Genomic DNA, 13109 nt, shown 5'->3' with positions numbered 1-13109 from the left:
GAACCAGTTGCAAAGCAAGTGAATTCTAATCACATGATCATGGGGAAAATGCTGCAACGGTCGTAACTCTGAAAAATGGTCGTAAGTCACTTTTCTCAGCGCAGTTGTAACGTCTTTGAATGGTCACTAAACAACTGGAGGACTAACTGTATAAATCTCACCCAAAGAGAATGGAAATCACATTCCAGCTAGACTCAGCGATCTTCGCTTCTCTGCGGCAGAGAGGGGCAAGAAAGTCACGGTGCAATTAAAACCTGCTCAGTTTCAAACTGATGCTGCTTGTTTTCCAATAAAAGCTGAGCCAAGCGGTTCTATTTTCTGATTACAAGAGACTCCGCATTAAGGTAGCACTAATCGCGTCCAGTTACCTCTAAGTAGTATGTCTCTTTGGGAAAGGCACAAACTACACATCCCACAATGCCAAGGGTTTTCGCGGAAAGGGCTTTCCGCGCTCTCTCTTGCCCAGCGGCAGGGCGGCGCTTTCTATGCGTCGGCAAGATGGCGGCTCCCAGCGTGCTGCTGAAAGTGTGGAGACACCGGCTGAGTTTGGGGGTTCCTGGACGCAGGAGTTTCTGGGGAGGAAAGAAGTAAGTGTCTGATGGGCCTCTTTCCATGCAGCAAGCGCGGAAAGAGGCTCATCATATTGGGATGGATATATAACATGGGGATAAGTTGGAGTGAGATAGTGGGGGAATGGTTAACGGCAGGGGTTCCCAAACTTGGCAACTTTAAGACTTGTGGACTTCAACTCCCAGAATTTTCCAGCTAGCTATGCTGGCTGGAGAATTCTGGGAGTTGAAGTCCACAAGTCTTAAAGTTGCCAAGTTTGATGACCTCTGGTTAACGGAATTGTGGTGCCAAAATTCAAATGCCACTAGATGGCAGCAAAGAGAAACTCTGGGCTGCCCTCTTATGGTCGCCCAGATATTTGCAGGAGAGAGTGAGTCCTTGGAATGCAACATCCAAATTTTCTCATCCTGCAGCTTTTACCTGGAGAGCCTCCAGTTGTGTGTTGAATGTCAGGCACTTTTAAACTTAAGTCTTTCGTATTAGGTTTTCTGATCTCTGAAGTTGCAATGATTAATAGTGCTCTTCCCAGGGCGATATGTTTTTCAAAACCCTGATTTACAGTTCCACATTTTCCTGCCAATGTGGTTGGTTAGATTCTTTTATTGCTGGCAACTTTTAGCTCTTTGAAAATAAGGGGGGGGGGGAATTCCCCATGTCCCAGTGTACAGTGGGACCTCGGTTCCCGAATGGCTCAGACCACGAATAATTTGGGTGCCAACCAAAAAATCACTTAACACATTTCTCACTTAGCAACATAAATTTTGAGCTCCGTTATGGTTATAAGTTAAGGACTACCTGTATAAGTACCATCCACTGAAGGAGGGTACAAACAGCCTTTATATGGTTGTATAATAAATGCTGATCAGTCAGTAATGATGTCAAATGCTGATCATAACACAGATTAGGTTCTCTGCCTATAGTGAGGTAAGCAGAACAATAAATTGGAGGTCTGCATTAACTAGTTTTTGTGGTTAGTTCCTTCCTATTTTCCATTTAAAAATAAAGTGCTAGCTTAAGATGACTCTTGAGGGAACATCAGCAAATACCTAAGCAATCTATTAAGGAGATGTACTTTTGCTCAAGGGCTTTGGTAATTTGAAAATTTAGGTTCAAGTAACTGATTTATTCTTTCAGCAAACTGAGCAAAGTAGTCAGATTGGTATTAATAAATATGAGGTGTGTCCCTGAAGTATGAGATTTTGAGGGAAAGGATTCTGAGTTTAGATGTATGCCTACATATGCAGCAGTTTTAAACAATGCCAATAAGATTAGGTGATGTCAAGGCTTTTTTAACCAGTTGATCTGTGGGACAGATCTCTGAACCAAGAAGACTGCCAACAAAATTCCACACATTTTTTTATTTGTCACAGAGGTCTATTACTACCCATGACTTTATGAAAAGAGTTGATCATTGACTTCATTTGTTTGGATTTAAGTAATATTGTGTTTTGATTTACAAACATTTATACAAGCCACAAACTATTTTGGGAGAATGATTACCTTGGAATAAAGGATATAAATTATAAATAGTAAGCCTTTGAATATGAAGGTGACGATAAGGTAAAGGTTCCCCTTGCACATATATGCTAGTCGTTCCCTACTCTAGGGGGCGGTGCTCATCTCTGTTTCAAAGCCAAAGAGCCAGCGCTGTCCAAAGATGTCTCCGTGGTCATGTGGCCGGCATGACTAAACGCTGAAGACGTACGGAACACTGTTACTTTCCCACCAAAAATGGTTCCTATTTTTTTACTTGCATTTTGACATGCTTTCGAACTGCTAGCTTAGCAGAAACTGAGACAAGTAACGGGAGCTTACTCCATTACATGGCACTAGGGATTTGAACCTCCAAACTGCTGACTATTCTGATCGACAAGCTCAGTGTCGTAGCCACTGAGTTCCCCATCCCTTTGAAGGTGACACTAGGTTGGGTTAAAAATCCTCTTCTATTTCAACAGGAAACAAGATCAACCATCAGTAGTAGAACCCGTGAAAGATGTTTACCCTGTGATAGATGTCTGCCCTCCACCACGAAGTAGAAAATACCTTCCTCCTGAACATGTCCAGAATCATCTAGAATCTCGTGTGAGAGAGATTTGGGGAGCCTCAGTTTCGAGTGACTGGCAGAGGATATCCCTAGCAGATGTTGGTTTAAAGTATCGGCTATTGGCACAAATGGCAGCAGATCTGGACCATACAGTCCCCAATAACCAGCTCCATCAAATGAAGAGTGTGGGCGATGTCTTGGATTTCTACAGTACACCTATAAAAGACATCTCAAAGTTAGATGAGCTGGGCATGCAAGAGCTTCCATCAAATCTGAAGATCAATTGGACTATTGATTAAAACAAAATTACTGCTGTCATTTGTCCTCGGTAAAACAGCATCAGTATAAGTGCAGATAAAGCTTACTTTTGTTTTCCCAAGTTTCCAAATAATGTTTCTTACCCCCCTGCAAATAATAATACTGTAATTCATCCAAGCAAATAATTCATGCATGCTTTTTTTTGAAACAAAGAACTGGAGAGGGTGATTTTTTTCCCCAGGCTGTTCTTCATCGGAGGAGACTATGGAGATCCAAATGAGTCACCAGAAAATAATATTTGAGACTTGATTTTCCTCTTCTTCTTTTTACCTTCATTTATCGTGTATATGTTCAAGAGAAATTCTTATGTTGGTCATATATAAAATGGTGTTGAGGCAGCAATTAATTTAGTCTATTAGACATTGGAGGCCTCTCACACATAGCAAACTTCTCTTGGGAAGAAATATGCACCATCTTAACCATATAAGACAGCTGTGAATACTTGTTTTTTAACCTACATCAGTGAATTTCATTTGCTGTATTCAGTATAAAAGTAACATGATAATAAAGACAGATTTCCATTTATGACACAAAAATAGTGGGAATCTCATGTAAGAAAATAAAGCTATCCATTACAAGAGAATATTTATATACATGGCTCAGGGTTGAACTATGGAATCATTGATGTTCTGGCATTTAACTGGCTGGCTTATGATATCTGGGCCCCATTACACAACTAAGTAACCTCTGTGTGAATAAATATGGGGTTTGTTTCCTGTTTGTATACAGTAGTTTTCTCTGTCAGTTGGTGGAGTATATGTTTTTCTTCATAGTTCTTTGATTGAAATATTGTTTTCTTGATAGTTTGTCTGATATTAATCGCTATTTGTCTGGGCGTTGGCTTTAGAAAATGATCTTCTGGTCTTTTTGTTTCTTACATTTTGTTTGTCTCTTTTGAATGGTATGTAGATAAGTCTGCTGATGGTATGTAAGTAAGTCTGCCGATGGTTGATTTGTCTGAATGCTAAACTTCTAAGCATTTATTTATTTATTTTGGTTTAAGATGCTAATAGTTTTCCAGTCTACATTGCAATTGATTCTGTCTATATTGTGAGATTAAGGAGCTTTAATTGTTCCTTCTGACTGCTAATTGGTGTTTACAGATATGCTCTGCTAGTCATCAGCATGATATTCATAATGGCTGTTATAGTCCTTAACCCTGGAAGTTATAGATGACTCCTGTTTTATTTTTTTGTTTTTTTCCTTCTCAGGCTACTGGGTCTTTTGGTTTACTTAAAATGTTTTGGAGGGCTTTAGTTGGTGTGTGCTATAGTGTATCCGTGCAGTTGTAATGGTATGGTAATGTATAGTAATGTTATCCTTTCCATGGCTCGTGTGGTTGTGCTGTAGTGGCTCAAATAGTCAGGCACTTTTTAATTAAGTTGTGCAGATATTCATTTTGTTGGAAGATGTTTGAAGGATCTGTTTCCTTCTTCTGGTATTCTTGGTCTAATGTATTTATACTTTTTTTAAAAATTCAGGTAGTACTCAACTTACAACCATAATTTATGTTGCTAAGTGTGAAATTTGTTAAGTGAGTTTTGTTCCATTTTATGACTTTCCTTGCCAGTTGTTAAATGAATCACTGCAGTTGGTAAATTAATAACACGATTGTTAAGTGAATATGGCTTCCCCCTTGACTTTGCTTGTCAGAAGATTGCAAAAGGTGAATCACATGACATCTCTGAGTCCATGCCAATTGAAGAGACAGCAGATTGAAGGAACTCCAATGCCTGTCTAACCACAGATATATTGATTCTCTAAGCTCCTTAGAGAGGGCTGTGAAGCACTTTGAAGCAGTATATATCCAAGTGCTATTGCTGCTGCTAGAATTCATCTTCACAAACAAGGCCCGAGACGCTTAGCAATCTGCAAAGCCATTAGGGTGTCTCGGATAATCATTGCCACATGTCTACTGTGACTCTGATTGTGACCGATGTAATGCAGGAAATCTGGCTGGGCACATCTCCAAGAGGGGAACATCTCACTCACCCACTCCTGTGTCCAGGTAAGTTTCAACAATGCAAAGATCCATCCCCTCATTCAAAATAAATCTATGGATGAGACCAATTTTATTACAGGCTTGCCGTGCATTCATCAGCAGCAGCAAGGAGTCAAGGTCTCTAGACATAACTACCAGGCCATGGACCCAGCATAGAGGTAGGGCTGGAAAGTGATACTAACATCAAAGATGAGTTAATGGTGACATATTTGCATAATGACATATCAATTATACAAACACCATTTGTTTGCATAATATTGCTTAAATGATATCTTTGCAAATGATGTGAATTATAGACACTCAAGAATAACTCATACACTCCTCTTGTATAGCATGATCAATTAAGGATTCACTGTACAAAGCTGTTGGGTTCATTTGTACAACTCGTTAGACTAAAATGGGATTGGATAGTTTGTGGGACAACACACAGAAATCCAGCGATTGTTATTGTATTAGGTGAAGGCAATTTCATAAAACCAGAATATGCGTTCAAAAGCCCGATTGGGGAGGGTTATTTTCAGGAAAACAGGGTACATTATGCACATCCAGCTAATCAACTATAGAAAAGAGTCTATTTCAAGTTGAATCAATGGTTACTTTTTAAAAAAAATTCCCAGGTTTGTCTTATTACCACTTGCCCCACTTATGTGACTTGTTCCCACTTTTGCATGTGTGGAATGTGGAATCTGTAGCAGCCCTGCAAGCTACATGATCCATAGAGGTATGGCCAGAATGTGTAGAATGCATAGACAGGTTATCCGCGGTGAAAGACTTGGAGACACAATTTACTTTCAACCAAATGGTGAGACTGTCAAATTTGAAGCCATAACAAAGCTTTACCGGTTTTAAGTACTATATGTTGTTGCTCTTACACTCATTCACTCTTCTGCACACCCTCACTTGCCCACATCCTACTCATCTAGGCTGGCTAGATAGAGGAAGGGAAGTCACCAAGCCCAAACCCCAAATGTTTCAAACAGCTCATATGAACAAGATCCTTCCTAGCACCCAAAGTTGATTGGGTGCTAGGTGCTTTATTGATTTGTAAAATTCATCAACGGTTAATGGGACAAGCGCTTGCTTGCACGCTAGGCATTTTTGCCTGATGACATTTCTATTTGGTGCATACATAAGGGTTGCCTTGCGGCAAGAAGGGCAGAAAATAAATTCAATAAATAAAAATATTGTTTGGCTCTTAATGCTTTGATTCTTTCTTAGCTATTTTCTGAAGGTGTGTTTTTCATAAGATTCCTGGTTTTGTCCTCTGTAAGCTCATATTTAGTCCAATTTTAGGTTATGGTTACAATTGTCAATTTCGGTCTGGTCTCATTCTTGTAACATCCAGTTCTGGTATTTTAATGTCTTTCCCCAATGAGTGACTCCAATGGACTGTATTGTGTTTATAGTGGTTTTCATCTTGTGATCGGTGAACCCCTAGGTGCCATAATATCATCAAGGGATCTGGAAAGATTTGTGGAAAATTTTGATTGATTGATTTGATTGATTTTTATTACATTTATATGCTGCCCTTTTCCCCGCAGGGGACTCAGGGCGGCTCACAATTCAAATCAGGGAAGGGGGGTACAGACAGGAAATAAAAAGACGAAACATAACAATACATGATTTAAAACACACAACAGTCATACCATTCGGGACGGGGGGGCAACAGCTCTTTAGCCCCAGGCCTGTCGGAACAGCCAGGTTTTTAGGGCTTTGCGGAAGGCCTGGAGGGTGGTGAGGGTACGAATCTCCACAGGGAGCTCGTTCCAGAGGGTCGGAGCAGCCACAGAGAAGGCTCTCCTCCGGGTAGTCGCCAGCCGGCATTGGCCGGTGGATGGAATTCGGAGGAGGCCTAATCTGTGGGATCTAATCGGTCTATTGGAGGTAATTGGCAGCAGGTGGTCTCTCAAGTACCCAGGTCCAATACCATGAAGGGCTTTATAAGTGACGACTAGCGCCTTGAAGCGTATCCGAAGACCAATAGGCAGCCAGTGCAGCTCGCGGAGGATAGGTGTTACGTGGGTGAACCGAGGTGCACCCACAATCACTTGCGCGGCTGCATTCTGGACAAGTTGAAGTCTCCAAATGCTCTTCAAGGGCTGCCCCATGTAGAGCATGTTGCAGTAGTCCAGTCTAGAGGTCACAAGGGCACGAGTGACTGTTGTGAGGGCCTCCTGGTTCAGGTAGGGACGCAACTGGTGCACCAGGCGAACCTGGGCAAATGCCCCCCTGGTCACAGCCGACAAGTGGTGTTCGAAAGTCAGCTGTGGATCTAGGAGGACTCCCAAATTGCGCACCCTGTCTGAGGGGCGTACTGTTTGACCGCCACAGCCTGAGAGATGGAAAACTTGGCCAATTAGTAGGAGGGAAACACACCAGCCACTCGGTCTTATCTGGATTGAATACAAGCTTGTTAACCCCCATCCAGGCCCTAACAGCCTCGAGGCACTGGCACATCACGTCAACCGCTTCACTGAGTTAGCACGGGGCGGACAGATACAACTGTGTATCGTCCGCATACTGATGGTATTTTATCCCGTGCCGTCGAATGATCTCACCCAGCGACTTCATGTAGATATTAAACAGGAGGGGGGACAGGACCGAACCCTGCGGCACCCCATAATTCAGGGGCCTAGGGGTCGATCTCTGCCCTCCAACCAACACCGACTGCGACCTGTCCGAGAGGTAAGAGGAGAACCACCGTAGGACAGTGCCTCCCACCCCCACCTCCCGCAGTCGTCGCAGAAGGATACCATGGTCGATGGTATCGAAGGCCGCTGAGAGGTCAAGGAGCACTAGGACAGAGGCATAACCTCCATCCCTGGCTCTCCAGAGATCATTGATCAGCGCGACCAAAGCGGTTTATGATTTAAATCTCAGGTTAAGTCTTGGGGGGTCTGTGGCCACAAAAGGTATTTAAAAGGGGTCCATGGTGAAGACAAGATTGAGAATCACTGGTATGTTGTATTGTGCATCAGATGTATTGTGGGTTCAACAGGACACTCTTGTAAGGAATTTTGGAACTAATGGTGTTTTTATATCATATGCAAGAGAAAAATACAATTATAGCCACTAATGATCCCAGTCTTCTCTGAATTACACCTTCTAAATGTATTGGATAACAATTTTGAGAATTATTAGCTAATTTAACAGGATTCTTAATGACTTGCACTTTATAAAGTACCAGTGAGGTATCAACAGGATGACTGTTTTAAAGGAAATCTGTGATTGGAGGTTAAGAAATATAGTTAAGAAACAAGACAGGTCTTATATATCCCTCCCAACTCCGAGGAAAATGACAAAACCCTGATGCAAACAGTTTTGTGATAATTTTTTTTATATCTTTTGGAAAAAAAATTATATACAAAAACCCAGGAATCAACATCAGGCAATCCAGCAAAAATACAGAGAGAAGTTCCATTTCTCAAAGGAAACACTATTGTGATTATGATCATGCTAGAAAAATGGGATGTAGCAGAAAGTTTCAAGGAATCGAGGGAAGGAGAGGACGAGACCAGCAATCTTCATTTCCTTTGATTTGTTAACAATAAACCGCAAAACGAAAATCAGTTTTGGATAAAAATGTGTTACTTTTTGATTCAGAAAATTAAGTCAGCATTACTTGGAGAAAGGAATACCCACATTTTGAGGGAATTCAAGAGCTGCTGTAGGCATTGCATTTTATTTTAACATGCCAAGTTCTATCTCTTCAGAAGGGTCCCTCCCTGAAAACAAGGAAAATTGCTGAAACCCAAATTCGATTTTGGCTGCCTTTTCCCTTGGTGTTTCCGTTTAACTCCTTGACAGCTTATCTTCCCAGGGAGCTGAGACAAGGAAAAGCAGAGCTAAGGTACCAAGTTTGACCAGTCTTCCTCCTCGAGCCGGTGTTCTCAATTTCTTTTGCATTTCCTTATGAATGAGGAGGGACATTTCTGAAGAGGCACAACAAAGATGCTTTTCACATGGTTCGTATTTGACATGCACATAGTCAGCAGCCAATTTCCTGTTTGTATCAACGTGAAAGGTATTACAATATATTAGCACCAGTGGAACTGAATCACAAATGTATTGGCCTCAGGCATCTTTGAGTTGCAAAATACGCTCAAATGTAGCAATGAAACATTTACACTCTTTCTATTTTACAAAACACCAGTTGGTAACACAGTGATGGTTTCCAATTTTCAGGATCAATTTGGAGCCTTCTGTGAAGCACTGTATGAAATAACAGGATTTTGAGTGGCTCTAAAGAGATTAATATGTTTGTTCCAAGGTTAACTGCTACTTCCAAAGTTTATCATGTCTTAGAAACGCATGCATATGTCACAAGAAAGCGATACATATAGATCTACAGCAAAAAAAAATGCTCATTTGGTAGAATTCTGATTCAATCATGATTCAATGATTATGGCTACAAAATTTCCTACATGATTTTCATGCTTCTTGGGAAGAGACAGTCCTTAAGAAATTTAAAAGTATCACGCTGAGGTGGATTTCAGCTTAGTGAAGACCATTGTTCTTCGGCCTGGGACTGCAATAATACTGCAATAATACTTCATTCTCCTAAGTTTCCCAACTTGTTCTTCTGTTCCTCAAATCTACTAAAAGGCTAATGATACAGTCTTTTGACTAACACTATGAATTCTTGATCCAATCTGCTAAACTATTAGTGCTAAATTGGACTCCAACTAAAAGCTGCAGTCATTTGTTCTTGCAGTTCAAGGCAATAATCTTAAGGATAGTGCACAACAGGTGTGCATTCACACACAGACTTTCTCTATAATTTCATGCCGAAAGAAATTTTTGCTGTTGCTTTACATGAAGAAAGTTTGCTTGAAGCAGACTCTACAAGACAACAAAAAGCTGCTAAGCAAGTGGTGTGAATTATGCACATTCAATGAAGACCTTGGGGCATAGGAAACTAATCTTGAGTCAACAACCCAAAGATTACACACCATGAGCCTAACCCCTTGGGACAATTTCCTGAGCAAGCTCCATAAAAAAAATTGGACTCCTGAAAGAAAAGTTCAGGTATTTCCTGCTCTAGTCACAGTCACATTTATGGGGCTTGTATAAGAGGAATCAAAGTTTGCAAACAGACAGGTTCTTAGTCTTGCTATGTTAAACCAGCATTCAAAATACATATTTCTCATTATCGATAATCTATTGAGGGCCAGATAGCAGTCATGCAGGGACAATTCTACAGTAACTTCTAGAAAACAAGTATGAATTCTATAGAATTGCACTGTCAATGCTGAATCTGAACCCCCTCACTCACTGAAAGCATCTCTGGTAATAAAAATGTAAAAAATGAATTAGTAGTATAATTATCATTTAATTTATTGTATATAAAACAAAACAAAACAAAAAAGTCTGTGTGTACAAATATCACAAAACATCAACAATTCCCAAAGGTGTAGTGCCTCAGAACACATTGTAATCAAAAAAGAGTTCATTTTTTTTCTCTTGTTTCTTTTTTGTTTTCATTTGTCTTAAATTCTGGCATAAATATATTAAAGCTGACAACAAGAAAAAAGAAAGTGGGTGGGAATTCCAGGGCAAGCTATATCACTTCCTCATACAAAAATGTACAAAACATTAGTTCCTAACTAGACATAACATAATAATACTGGTCATCGCAGTTTGACAATTAGTATAACTGTATTCTGGTGGGAGTACTGTAGCAGAGGGCAATAAAAAAATTCTCTTGATGTTGGTCAAATCAGGTTACTTCGGTCATACAGGCAGAATGATTCTGCAGAACAAAGAGGAGACAGAATATGCTTTAGTATGCAGTGATGTAGTCACAACTGTTGATCTTGGGACAAATAAGAAATAAGGTAGGGGAAAGCACAGAAAGTATGATGTCTGGAATTGTTTTAACCCATTCAAAACACTTATACCCTAGGACACATGACCAGAAAGGAAAAGGAAGGAGGGTTTAATGGAGAATCCATCCATTTTTGAGAGCACAGCCTAACTGCCTGTTTCATAACAATTTATCAGGCTTTTTTTTTTTTAAGTAATTTTTCTCCTGTTTCAAATTCTTTCTGTTCTCTTTCTCCTCCAAATACCAAACATAATTCCATTTTGTTCATTTTGGGAGCATTATCCTGCTGGTGGACAGGTGAAGAGACATTGATCTGATACCCTTATTTATTACCAACGTTCTGTTCGGTTGGAAGCAATAAGGCTGAAAAAATAATCCAGGGATAATTACTTAAGTAGTCCTGCCCATTACAGTCAGAAGTCATGACAGCCATTAAGTGAAGCATTCATGTGATTGCCTTACTTATGACCTATCACTGGTTTCTCGATGTGGTCATTAAACAAATGTGTGGGTTGTTAAGCAGAGCACATTCAGGGCCACCGGGTCTGTGTGCGTCCTGAGATGCCTAGTGCAGGTTCTAACCTGGGGTTCCCATGGCTTCCCCCACCTCAATGCATCCCATGCTCCTCTTCCTGTCCTGTTCGCACACTGGGCCTACTCTCCACCCCACTGGGCCCCACACCCTCCTTCTCACTTGCATTGCCCATACATACCTTTCAAAGCATTCCAGAGTGTGGCTTAGAGAAGCTTTGTTGGGCTGTGCGGTGCAATCCCAGAAGCAGCCACCATTTTCTGAGACCCCCCAATTCAAGTCGGCTATTTGGAAAATGGTGGCTGCTTCTGGGATCATGTCACTCAGCTCAGCAACAAAGCACATAGTTTTGCTTAACAACTCATACAGTCCTTGCTTAACAATGACAACTGGGGCGGCCAGAACTGCTGTCACTAAGCAGCACAGTCAAGTGGCTTTTTTCAACTTACAACCATGTCACTTAATGCAAGAGTTTCCAGAACCACCTAGCATATTTAATGGGGTTCTACCCTGTTAGTTCGAGTTAATGGGAACTGGATTACAATATAGTTCCTCTTCCTGCTTTAAAAACACTTGTACAGGACATGATATCTGAAGTAACTCAGAGGCTCAAATATAATTGCCAAGAGTGGATACCTGGGAGGGTATTTGTTATTGAGCAGATTGTCCCAATTAAATGATTACCTTTAATCCAGAATGGATGAAACAGAATATAAAAATGCAGGATGGAAAGACTGGGCTAACTAAATAATGGGGCTCCTAAATGGTTGTCTTTTTTATGCTGTTATTTATCCTGCCAAAAATGCTAAAAACATAAAAGCAAACCCACTACCACATTTATTTGTAATATAAAGAACCGAACTATTGAAAAAGAGTTAATCAAAATGAGAAAAGGACAAACAGAAGGTTATATGGTACCTGGGCACTCAACGTCTCCAAAGGACTTTCCACTCGTGGAAATGCCATCAAGGGCACGCCTCGCTGTTCATCCACTTTTGATTTTGAAGGTGTCCCACGTGCTCCTTTGAAATTATGAACTACACAGATGCCCTTGTGAATCGGAAAAAGAAAAGAAGATCCTTAAAGCAATCATGTTTACTAAAACCCAGATGATATTTGTATGCATTTTGTGGCAGGGGCTTAGTTTCTATCACTGAATGGCATTCTTTTAGATTGACATAAACTAACAATTTTATCTTGTTCATACTTGTTAATGACTACTTTTACTTCAACCGCAATATCACAAGGGCTATCAATAGATACAAACTAAATGTAATCCGCTCTAACCTTGATTGCAGGAAAAATGACTTCAGCAATATAGTAGTAAATGTCTGGAACACTCTACCTGATCCTGTTCCTCTAACCCACATACTTTTTACCTCACTGTCTACTTAAGACAGTCCCTAAGAGGGACTTAAGAGGTCCTAAGGGGGCGTGCATAAGCACACCAGCATGCCTACCGTCCCTGTCCTATTGTCCCCATTTATGTATATGTTTATGTACTCATTTTATGTGTTTACGGCTATGTTTTGCTTATTTATATCCATTTATTTGTGCCATATTTTCATGCATCCATATCTATACTGATACTTGTTTCCTTGTACCTGTTGACAAAATAAAATAAATAAATAAATAAATTCAAAGCTTTTGTGTATTCCAAAAGCATTTCATGTGTACTATATAATGTTGGCTCATGCTGATCAACATCTAGCAAAAGTGTTTACTGACTCTCAGGATCATTAACACTCTTTTTTCTAAAGCATCTGCTAATCTGCTAAAACTTTTCAAAGCAGATTTATATTACAGCAATCCATGA

At 40.4% G+C, this 13109-nt stretch overlaps 2 protein-coding genes across 3 annotated transcripts in view; one reads left to right on the top strand and one right to left on the bottom strand.

The window, feature by feature from the left end:
* Positions 1-473: 473 nt before the first annotated feature.
* Positions 474-6133, top strand: MRPL50 (mitochondrial ribosomal protein L50). The gene is made up of 2 exons (XM_014070971.2): positions 474-587; positions 2526-6133. Exons 1-2 carry the CDS (start codon positions 499-501, stop codon positions 2911-2913), a joined length of 477 nt encoding a protein of 158 aa, XP_013926446.1. The 5' UTR covers positions 474-498; the 3' UTR covers positions 2914-6133.
* Positions 6134-10246: 4113 nt separating this feature from the next.
* The window catches only part of PLPPR1 (phospholipid phosphatase related 1), a 218419-nt gene continuing 215556 nt past the window's right edge, over positions 10247-13109 (bottom strand). For both annotated transcript variants that reach the window (XM_087716191.1, XM_087716192.1), the window contains 2 exons: positions 12212-12343; positions 10247-10686 (listed from right to left, as the gene is read on the bottom strand). In XM_087716191.1, the coding sequence (XP_087572317.1) occupies positions 10654-10686; positions 12212-12343 (165 nt within the window). In that variant the 3' untranslated portion in view covers positions 10247-10653. The remainder of the gene's footprint in view (positions 10687-12211; positions 12344-13109) is intronic.

The sequence above is a fragment of the Thamnophis sirtalis genome, unplaced genomic scaffold (assembly GCF_051295495.1).
Source record: "Thamnophis sirtalis isolate CommonGarterSnake01/CBP01778 unplaced genomic scaffold, rThaSir2_p1.2 scaffold_5, whole genome shotgun sequence".
Taxonomy (NCBI): Eukaryota; Metazoa; Chordata; class Lepidosauria; order Squamata; family Natricidae; genus Thamnophis; species Thamnophis sirtalis.
Note: the sequence above shows the minus strand (reverse complement) of the source record. Positions and strands in the feature narration are given on the sequence as shown.